Raw genomic sequence first — 11,218 nt, forward strand, 5'->3', positions numbered from 1 at the left:
TTATTTTTCATGCACTGCAATTGGGCTTCTATTTTCGCAAAAATAAATGGAAAAGTAATAGCCCATGTTACCGGACTCGGTCCCTTGCGAAATATCTGAATAGACAATCGTTTCCCCTTCCAAATATATGCTAAATATTATGCTAAATTTTTGAAATACAATCTCCTCTCTCTCTCTCTCTCTCTCTCTCTCTCTCTCACACACACACACACACACACACACACACACACACACACACACACACACACACACACAATCTATCTATCTATCTGTCTATCTATCTATAACTTTTTAAAGTTCGATTTTTCCACTATTTCCCTCAAACTTTGTAGATGATTCTTTTGTACTGTACAGCAGTCCTTTGTTTAAAAGCAGTGATGTGCTTTTGCGATGTTTCCTCCTTTTCTCTTTAGACCTGCACCCCTGTAGAAGGAGCGCAGGAAACAGTTGTCTGTAGTTTAATATCCTCTTAAATATACCAGTATTGCACGACTGCGACATTTCCCTTATCTTAATAACAAAGGACCCCAGTGGAAGCGCAGTGCTCCCCACTGGACTCTGCCCGCTGTGATTTGCACACTGGCGTGCATTGCTGCTGTACGGTTTAACACACTGCAGTGTGCTGGGAGTCAGCGCATCGGGCGGCGTTCACACACGGTCATTGCAGCGCCACCTTGCGGGGGCTGGGATTAACGGTAGGCAATCTGTGTAGGGTAACACTTGCAGTGTTTTTAGTAACTGTGCTTTTGTGTATACTTTGTAGTTATGTGTAAGTACACATGTATTTACGGTGTCACTATGCAGATACAATGTATGTATGTGTAAATATTTTTTCACCATATATATAAGTACACATTTATATAAAGGTAAGGGTATATCGTTCAGAAAGTGGTAAGGGCTTTTGATGCGGTTATCACAGCATTTCTGTGGTTTTTATGATTTTGATGAACTTGACTTGAACCGTAACTGTGTGACTTTGTTCTTTTTCTTTTTTTACAGTATAGTTAGGCTTAATAACTTATGTTTTATAATGATTCAGAACAGCATTAGAATATGTATTGTACCGGTATTTTTCTGGATGTACACAAGATGTGTAACTGATTAAAACAATATTTATTCCAGCCCTTCTTCAGCTGTGTTGAAAGAAAAGTAAACCGAGCGCAGTAACCCTGTTCTTTTCATTACACAAAACCCTTACCGTTTATATATTCAGTCAGCTTTTAATTCTCTTCAATCATTTTTCTGAGCCTTTAAAAGTATTAAGACAAAAAAGTCAAATGATGTCGTTTTGCAAAACTATTTATTCATTTATATTTATTCATACTTTTGGTTAGTATTAATGTAATGTTGGAAATGAACGTGTAGCTCACGTTGCTGTAACTAAACGGATGACTGGGACTGTGGGGAAAGTTACTGCCTGTGAAACATTCTCGGGTGTAAAAGTGATTTAATAAGAGAATGCACTTTCTGAAACGCTTGCACTGCCCCGGCTCGCTGTGCATTCCCCAAACCGCTCGGAGGAGTGAGACTGCCGAGTCAGTGTTGATCCGGGGCCAACATCACAAGAACTATACACCTGAAGTGATGCAGCCGTTTTGCTGTAGCTCTTTTATCTTGCCCGCAGATGTAATAATAAATATCTATTTATATAGCGCAATTCATGTGCAATACAGCTCAAAGTGCTTTACAAGCAGAATAAAACACAGAAACAAACAAAACAAATGTCATTATTAAAAGCAGAAGTAACAACAAAACTCAAACTAATATTAAGATAAAGCAATATTTTAAAAATATGTTTTTAATCGAGATTTTAAAATAGCAGTTGAGGGTGAGTCTCTAATAAAAAACGGTATACCGTTCCAGAGAGTGCGGGCATTAAAACAGAAAGCAGGCTCTCCCATCCTTTCAGGATTCACCCTCGGAATACACAGGAGGCCAGCATCAGCAGAGCCAAGACTGCGTTCAGGGTGGTATGGAATTAGCATGCCATTCAAGTAGTCTGGAGCTAATCCATTCAATGCTTTACATACAAGTATTAAAACTTTTAAATCAATCCTATAACGCACAGGAAGCCGATGCAATGATGCCAGTACAGGAGTAATCAGAGCCCTTTTTTTGTGCTCATTCTCATTCTAGCAGCTGCAGGGTTGATAGAGCATGGCATGTAAGTCCAGAAAATAAAGAGTTACAGTAATCTAATCTAGAAAAATAAAAGCATGGACTAATTCTCAGCATCATCCAAGGACAGAAAAGGTCTAGCTTTAGCAGTATTCCTGAAATGACAGAGACTCTAGCAATATGTTTAATATGAGATTCAAAGCAAAGTTCAGTCTCAAAAGTAACCCCCACGTTTCTCACCTCAGATTTTACATTTGAGTTTAACAAACTTAAATCAATGTTTGTCGACTCCATCTGTTGCTTAGAGTCTAAAAGCAGGACGTCTGTCTTATCCTGATTTAACTGTAAAAGATGTTGAGACATCCAGCTTTTAATAACAGCAAGACACTTGAATAAGACATTGGTGTTTCAAACTGCTTCAGTACAATTACAATATGCAATATACAAACCAAGCTTGCAAATTGTGTAGAAGGTTTTTGGTTTGTGATAATGGTGAAAACAAACTTATTTCATTGTAAATGTTAGTTAATTAAGCACTGGGCTGCCTTGTGATGGTTGATCTTGAGCATAAACTAGGGTTGCCACCTGTCCCTGTTTTCATTAAATGGTCCCGGTTTTGAGAAGGTGTCCCAGGATTGCAATGCCTTCCCGGGACACTAAATGCCAGTTAGATAAGTCAGGATACAATGCTAGTGCAACAGACTCACAGTATGAATTGTCTGTCAATCCTGTAGTGGTAATATTATTAATGTTGGATGAATATAGGATTTCTAAAGACAGTTTACACTTTAAACTGCACCCTTCAGTTCGGAGGTCCCAGTGTTGTGTGTCTCAGAGGTGGCAGCCCTACAGCATTAAGCAATGCTGGTACTAAGAGACTGCAGTCATGTGTGACAGCCCTTTGATTGCAATCCTGAGATGTTCACTTTCTGGGGTTGAAACTGTTTCATTTAATTAATTGTATTTTACAGTTTGGGTACATATCTTAGGGACTTTGCGGTACACCAGCAACAATCAAAAACTTTATGTGTTTATCAGACCCACGCTATGAATAGCAAGGCCTGTTTTGAGCAAAAACAGCCTCGTTATGACTAATGGGGAAATTTTCTTACATATTTCCTTTGAAATCTACAAGTCTGATGTGACTTGGAAACTGAAAATGGTCCACTTGCTGATAGAACAGTGCTGGAGGGTGATTTTTCTACTGGTCCACTTGCTGATAGAACAGTGCTGGAGGGCGATGTTTCTACTGGTCCACTTGGTGATAGAACAGTGCTGGAGGGCGATGTTTCTACTGGCCCACTTGCTGATAGAACAGTGCTGTAGGGTGATGTTTCTACAGGTCCACTTGCTGATAGAACAGTGCTGGAGGGTGATGTTTCTACTGGTCCACTTGCTGATAGAACAGTGCTGGAGGGTGATGTTTCTACTGGTCCCACTTGCTGATAGAACAGTGCTGGAGGGTGATGTTTCTACTGGTCCACTTGCTGATAGAACAGTGCTGGAGGGTGATGTTTCTACTGGTCCACTTGCTGATAGAACAGTGCTGGAGGGTGATGTTTCTACTGGTCCACTTGCTGATAGAACAGTGCTGGAGGGTGATGTTTCTACTGGTCCACTTGCTGATAGAACAGTGCTGGAGGGTGATGTTTCTACTGGTCCACTTGCTGATAGAACAGTGCTGGAGGGTGATGTTTCTACTGGTCCACTTGCTGATAGAACAGTGCTGGAGGGTGATGTTTCTACTGGTCCACTTGCTGATAGAACAGTGCTGGAGGGTGATGTTTCTACTGGTCCACTTGCTGATAGAACAGTGCTGGAGGGTGATGTTTCTACTGGTCCACTTGCTGATAGAACAGTGCTGGAGGGTGATGTTTCTACTGGTCCACTTGCTGATAGAACAGTGCTGGAGGGTGATGTTTCTACTGGTCCACTTGCTGATAGAACAGTGCTGGAGGGTGATGTTTCTACTGGTCCACTTGCTGATAGAACAGTGCTGGAGGGTGATGTTTCTACTGGTCCACTTGCTGATAGAACAGTGCTGGAGGGTGATGTTTCTACTGGTCCACTTGCTGATAGAACAGTGCTGGAGGGTGATGTTTCTACTGGTCCACTTGCTGATAGAACAGTGCTGGAGGGTGATGTTTCTACTGGTCCACTTGCTGATAGAACAGTGCTGGAGGGTGATGTTTCTACTGGTCCACTGATGCTGATAGAACTTGCTGATAGAACAGCTGGAGGGTGATGTTTCTACTGGTCCACTTGCTGATAGAACAGTGCTGGAGGGTGATGTTTCTACTGGTCCACTTGCTGATAGAACAGTGCTGGAGGGTGATGTTTCTACTGGTCCACTTGCTGATAGAACAGTGCTGGAGGGTGATGTTTCTACTGGTCCACTTGCTGATAGAACAGTGCTGGAGGGTGATGTTTCTACTGGTCCACTTGCTGATAGAACAGAGCTGGAGGGTGATGTTTCTACTGGTCCACTTGCTGATAGAACAGTGCTGGAGGGTGATGTTTCTACTGGTCCACTTGCTGATAGAACAGTGCTGGAGGGTGATGTTTCTACTGGTCCACTTGCTGATAGAACAGTGCTGGAGGGTGATGTTTCTACTGGTCCACTTGCTGATAGAACAGTGCTGGAGGGTGATGTTTCTACTGGTCCACTTGCTGATAGAACAGTGCTGGAGGGTGATGTTTCTACTGGTCCACTTGCTGATAGAACAGTGCTGGAGGGTGATGTTTCTACTGGTCCACTTGCTGATAGAACAGTGCTGGAGGGTGATGTTTCTACTGGTCCACTTGCTGATAGAACAGTGCTGGAGGGTGATGTTTCTACTGGTCCACTTGCTGATAGAACAGTGCTGGAGGGTGATGTTTCTACTGGTCCACTTGCTGATAGAACAGTGCTGGAGGGTGATGTTTCTACTGGTCCACTTGCTGATAGAACAGTGCTGGAGGGTGATGTTTCTACTGGCCCACTTGCTGATAGAACAGTGCTGGAGGGTGATGTTTCTACTGGTCCACTTGCTGATAGAACAGTGCTGGAGGGTGATGTTTCTACTGGCCCACTTGCTGATAGAACAGTGCTGGAGGGCGATGTTTCTACTGGTCCACTTGCTGATAGAACAGTGCTATAGGGTGATCTTTCTAGTTTTTTTGTGTGGATTTGCTGCTAGCCACAGGTCGAGCAATGGATGATTCATCATAATGACACACACACATGCAGGACAGTGAACATGCAATCAAACAGGTCATTTCCACATTCCAGAGCTGTCCTTTTCATGATTTTTGCTGAATGAAACAGCACAGGGCTAGGTGGTACAGTGAGTTATTCCACTGACCCCCAAAGTCCCAAAGTGAGGCAATGAGACTTATCTGCTCCCTTCCTCCCTCCCTCACCCTCTAAGAGAAAGGGTGATCCACCAGTCCAGGGCAGGCTTGAGGCAATGAGACTGATCTGCTCCCTCCCTCACCCCCTAAGAGAAAGGGTGCTCCCCCAGTCCAGGGCAGGCTTGAGGCAATGAGGCTGATCTGCTCCCTCCCTCACCCCCTAAGAGAAAGGGTGCTCCCCCAGTCCAGGGCAGGCTTGAGGCAATGAGACTGATCTGCTCCCTCCCTCACCCCCTAAGAGAAAGGGTGCTCCCCCAGTCCAGGGCAGGCTTGAGGCAATGAGGCTGATCTGCTCCCTCCCTCACCCCCTAAGAGAAAGGGTGCTCCCCCAGTCCAGGGCAGGCTTGAGAGACAGACCTGCAATCACAATACAAAACTCAAAACCCAGTGGAAAAATAAATAAATAAATAAATAAATAAAGAGCCCGATGTGAATATCCTGAAGAGTGTAAAACTGAAACAAACCTCGAGGGTGTGTTTCCCAGTCTGGTCCAGTTCACTGCGGTACAGCATGGTGTTCAAGCAATGCCTATAAACAAATCAATGCCACGCTTGTGCAGTCTGACACAGGGATGGTAAGGGTTGGTAAACACACACAATCGAAAGATCCCATTCTCTATTCCTTCAGGAATACAGTACCCCACAATAGAAAGATCCCATTCTCTATTCCGTATACTGTACCCCACAATAGAAAGATCCCATTCTCTATTCCTTCAGGAATACAGTACCCCACAATAGAAAGATCCCATTCTCTATTCCTTCAGGAATACAGTACCCCACAATAGAAAGATCCCATTCTCTATTCCTTCAGGAATACAGTACCCCACAATAGAAAGATCCCATTCTCTATTCCTTCAGGAATACAGTACCCCACAATAGAAAGATCCCATTCTCTATTCCTTCAGGAATACAGTACCCCACAATAGAAAGATCCCATTCTCTATTCATTCAGGAATACAGTACCCCACAATAGAAAGATCCCATTCTCTATTCCTTCAGGAATACAGTACCCCACAATAGAAAGATCCCATTCTCTATTCCTTCAGGAATACAGTACCCCACAATAGAAAGATCCCATTCTCTATTCCTTCAGGAATACAGTACCCCACAATAGAAAGATCCCATTCTCTATTCCTTCAGGAATACAGTAGCCCACAATAGAAAGATCACATTCTCTATTCCTTCAGGAATACAGTACCTCACAATAGAAAGATCCCATTCTCTATTCCTTCAGGAGTACAGTACCCCACAATAGAAAGATCCCATTCTCTATTGCTTCAGGAATACAATACCCCACAATAGACAGATCACATTCTCTATGGGTTTATTCCTTCAGGAATACAGTATCTCACAATAGAAAGATGCCATTCTCTATGGGTTTATTCCTACAGGAATACAGTACCCCACCCAAAGCTTCACCGCACGGCTGCTTTTTCTTTCTGTTTTTTTAAACAAGTTCTGAAACACAGTTTGGAGCTTTCCTGGTTTTAAAGTCCTGCTGGTTTACCTTAAAAATAAATCAATGAAGTGCTGCTTACACTCTGAATCTGAGTGCCCCTGATTCAGGTTGCTGTCGCTGTGCTGACAATGGGACCCTTAGTGACGTTTGTTTATCCACTCTAACAGGTTTTCGGAATCCCAATGAAGGTGAATGGCTGAGAGATTCAACTTGCCATAGAATTACTATTAATAGCATCTATGCCTCTGTACATTGAGCGGCAACATCTGCTTTAATATAACTTCCTCTAGGTGGCAGCATCATTCATGAAAAGTAGCAAAACAGCAGCACAGTAGTGCAAGTTACCACAATGTGATCTTCAGAGCACATTACTGTGCACTGGACTGTTACAGTAATACTATATACAGCAATACTTATATTACCAGGAGACACCAGTAGCATTGAGTTTTTGAATTTTAAATCACTTTATTTATTCATCATCACTCTTTTTGTAGTGCTTTGTATTAGTAAAGATTGGTAAAGTATTGGTACAGAGCACGAGAAGGAGCTGCCTCTTCCTTCCAGACTGTTGTAATCAAATCTTTCTTTGCTTTCGTTACAGACACCAGAAATCCACTTGACGGGCAAAGGAAGTGAGTAGATACAAATTCACTCAGAATGTACACATAGAGTATAGATATGACTGGCAGGGAGAACTCTTGCAGACCTTACTATTATCCAACAAACATATTTAATATTGTGACTTGGCTGTCAGACTAAACAACCAATATTGCATTGCATTGCAAGTCTTTCTAGAATGTAAACTAGGGAAGCTGTGTGAAAGAACTGAAATACACTGCACAGCTGTATGTCTCATTTAACAAAGGGATAAGAATTGCTTGACTAATTCAGCGTGCTTTGTCTTGCATAACTGCCACTCTCTAAGCAGAGATGTGGTTATTATAACACACAACTGACTCCCCGGCTCTGTTCCAGATTACAGACCCTCCCCTCAACCCCTGGAGTTTACAGCATATATAAAAGCGGATGAGAAAGTGTTCAGTCTTCACAACAAGACCGTGCTGGAGTTCCACTGCAAGGGTCCATACTTCCTGAGCCTCAAGCTTCACTCAAGCTTGAAGAGATTAGACTCCAGCGCCACACTGACAATGCACAACAAGAACGAGATCCTGCTGTCCTTCCCAGTGACCAACAAGACCGAGGACAGCCTGAAAGAGCTCTTCCAGTTCGAAGCTGGAGATCGGGTTCATTTCAACCTGACAAAAAGCGCAGGGGGAGAGAACCTGCTCCCCATTCTGAGGGAGCTGTATGTGGACTTCGTTTACCTGTGGGGGAGGGGCTACTGCCCTAATAAACCAGGAGACGGATAAACCAACTGATCTTCATTCAAAACCTTCCTACCCAACCCTCACCCTCCAGAAACACACAGGTGTGTCTGTATGTCTGCGGGCAGTGGGCAGAGAGACTGCTGTGTTACACGTATATATCCACTAGGGTACAGACTGATGAGCCTGCAAGAACAAGTGTCAGAAATAAGAAAGAAACAAGACAAGAGCAGGGGAGCCGTGCAGAGCCGTCTGTCTGAAGACGCTGGCTTCAGTTGGGATTTCTGTGCATCCCTGGGCTCAGAATAGCTAAACGATCCTGAGCGAGGCTCATGCTCCTGACTGGTGGACCTCTGTTCTGTGTTTTATTTTTTTGGTTGGCAGGTTGATTCAGAATTTTGTCCTCTACCACATACGCGTAGTTCTTTTTCTTTTTTTTTTTTTGCACAACAAACATTTTTGCATCATTTTTAAGAAATCTGTAAATAGTAATTATTCTAAAAGTATTTATTTTAATATTATTATTGAGCTGTGTATGCTGTAAGTGTTTAATTTACAAAAGTGTCAGTTTCATCATCTTATGTTGGGATTGGTACAGATTCTTTCCATTCAGTAGAATGGGTTAAATAGGACACATTTCACTGCGATGCACTGTGCCTGATATTCTGTGTGAATCCCCTCCCAACAAACAATGATAAAGAACAGGGAAACACAGAGCACTCCCTCCAGCCTGGGGTCCAATCTCAAAGCTCTCTGCTCCCACAATCCAGTGGGGGTTTGTGTTGTGTTGTGTGAAGTATAACTAAGTTAACTGTATTCAAGCCTAGTGCAATTACTGGACTCACCTTTCTCAAGGGCAGTGTCATATGAGAAGAACCACAAAAACCTCAACCCTGCCCAGTAACCCTTGTCAAATAAACAAGCAACATTCACCTGCAGTTCCCTTCTAAACGTTTACCACAGTAGAAGCCCAGCAAAGTGTATAAGTGAATAAACATGGCAAACTGGGCTAAACTCTGGTAAATGCCTCGTACACCCATGGGAAAAGCATGGAAAAACTGCAAAAACACTGGCAGAGCTTCAAAGGGTTTAGCTGCATTGGAACGATTGTACACTAGAACTGCAACTACATGTGCGCTGTCCACTGGTCTGAACTGTGTGTGCTCTGTGTAGCAGCTAGTCTGTTAACCTGAGCGCATGGGATATCCTGAATGTATCACGCTGTGTCTTACTGTTTGGTTTTCTGCTCATATCCAGAATCACTCCAAAGACACTCGACTTCGAGCTACAGAATGTATTTTATTCAAAGACTCTGTGCTGATGTAGGTGTCATAACCAGCGGCGCACCTCACACAGTCTCTGTACTGTAAACCGATGATGAGTTTAAAGAATACTCCATGTGTGAATGAGGACAGAAGAAAGTATGCTTTAAAGCAGCAGTTTTCTATTGTATTTAATTATCATTATTATTATATTTTTTGTTTAGATAAATAAATATATTAAAACACAGTGTTTGTTTTGTCCTTTGTATCAGAGGCGAGCGACTGGGAAAAGAATTGTGTAAAACCAGAATGGAGTGAAGGGAGTATTGTTTAGTAACAGTATGCATTCATGAGTAGCTCCTGTGCAACCCTTCTGTTGTTCTGCACCCAAGAAGCCCTGTCTGCTTTCACTGGGTTTGTTTCAGGGGCACCACTGTGTTTCATACCACTTGTTAATTGTAGGAACAATACACATTAATGCAGAAATGTCAGCTCTCTCTCTTATTTGCCAGGACTCTCTCGTTTGTTTTCTCTCAGACAGCTCTCTCCTGGATTTTGCTCTAAACTCTCCTGTTAAACCCCTTTTGTGTCAGCAGACCTTTCATTTGTGCAAAGACATGTACTGTCTGCACAGGCGTAATTAACACGAGGGCACAGGGGAAATGCCCCCCTCACTTTGTCAATGATGGGGAAACGTCCCCCTCACATTGCAGGTGTACTGGAAGTTTTATTTCATGATAATCTATTGGTATAATCACTACTAGTCAGTATAGAAGTCAATGGGAACAAAACTGGAATGGGATCTGGGATCACTGGAGCCGGGTCATGAGATGGTGTTTTACTATGAGGATCTGGGTCAGGCTCCACTGATCCGTAATGCCTGATCCCATCCTGGAGCTGCATACACCTTAACTAGGGAAACTGACCAATGAGAAGTGACCATACGTGGCGGGTAGTTCAAAGACCCGGCCTACTAATTTGTATACAGCCTGGGATCACAGTAATGTTGGGGAAAATGGACTAGTGGGTGGACAGATAGAGGAGGATGCGCTACACTGCTGTATCCAAAACACAGGGAATGGGTTGAGTTTGTAATTCACCACAGCTCGTGTTTTTACTAATGTTACTGTCTGCTTAATGTTTAACTTTTAAATTGAAACAGTAAACTTAAAACAGTAAAGTGACCTTTGTACAAATAAATATAGACATCAATAAAAACTGAATACATTACCAAGAACATTTTACACAATTATATACCAAATTAATCTCAGTATATTACTGACTCCAAATGATTGTGCGCACATGGCACAAACTCTCGCATCTCTGTCTATGAGTGTTCCAAAAACTCACTGTTGGTAACATTTTACTAAACATACTTTAACTAATAAAAAATCACCATAATGAACATTATCTTATTCATCATAGTAAAGCTGAGTTCTTACCTGTAAACAGGAACACGTTTCAAGTTTGAAACTCATTGTCTGAGCTTGTCATCCTGTAAAAAAACAATGACGATGTTTGTGGTAAGCGCGAGAGATGACAAAAACACCAAAAAGCCAGCAATGCTCAGAAACCAAAAAAAAAAAGACATTACTTCCCTAATAGGAGGGGGGAGCTTGCAAGGATGAACACAAAGTGCAGGAGGAAGTAGATTTGATTTTA

At 42.6% G+C, this 11,218-nt stretch overlaps 1 protein-coding gene across 1 annotated transcript in view; it reads left to right on the top strand.

The window, feature by feature from the left end:
- LOC121330769 overlaps positions 1 to 9,757 on the top strand; it is a 10,130-nt gene extending 373 nt beyond the window's left edge. Inside the window, exons 2-3 of the mRNA XM_041277518.1 lie at positions 7,571 to 7,601; positions 7,945 to 9,757. Of these exons, the coding sequence (XP_041133452.1) occupies positions 7,571 to 7,601; positions 7,945 to 8,339 (426 nt within the window). The 3' untranslated portion in view covers positions 8,340 to 9,757. The remainder of the gene's footprint in view (positions 1 to 7,570; positions 7,602 to 7,944) is intronic.
- The last annotated feature ends 1,461 nt before the right edge of the window (positions 9,758 to 11,218 follow it).

Source organism: Polyodon spathula, chromosome 18, assembly GCF_017654505.1.
Source record: "Polyodon spathula isolate WHYD16114869_AA chromosome 18, ASM1765450v1, whole genome shotgun sequence".
Lineage (NCBI taxonomy): Eukaryota > Metazoa > Chordata > Actinopteri > Acipenseriformes > Polyodontidae > Polyodon > Polyodon spathula.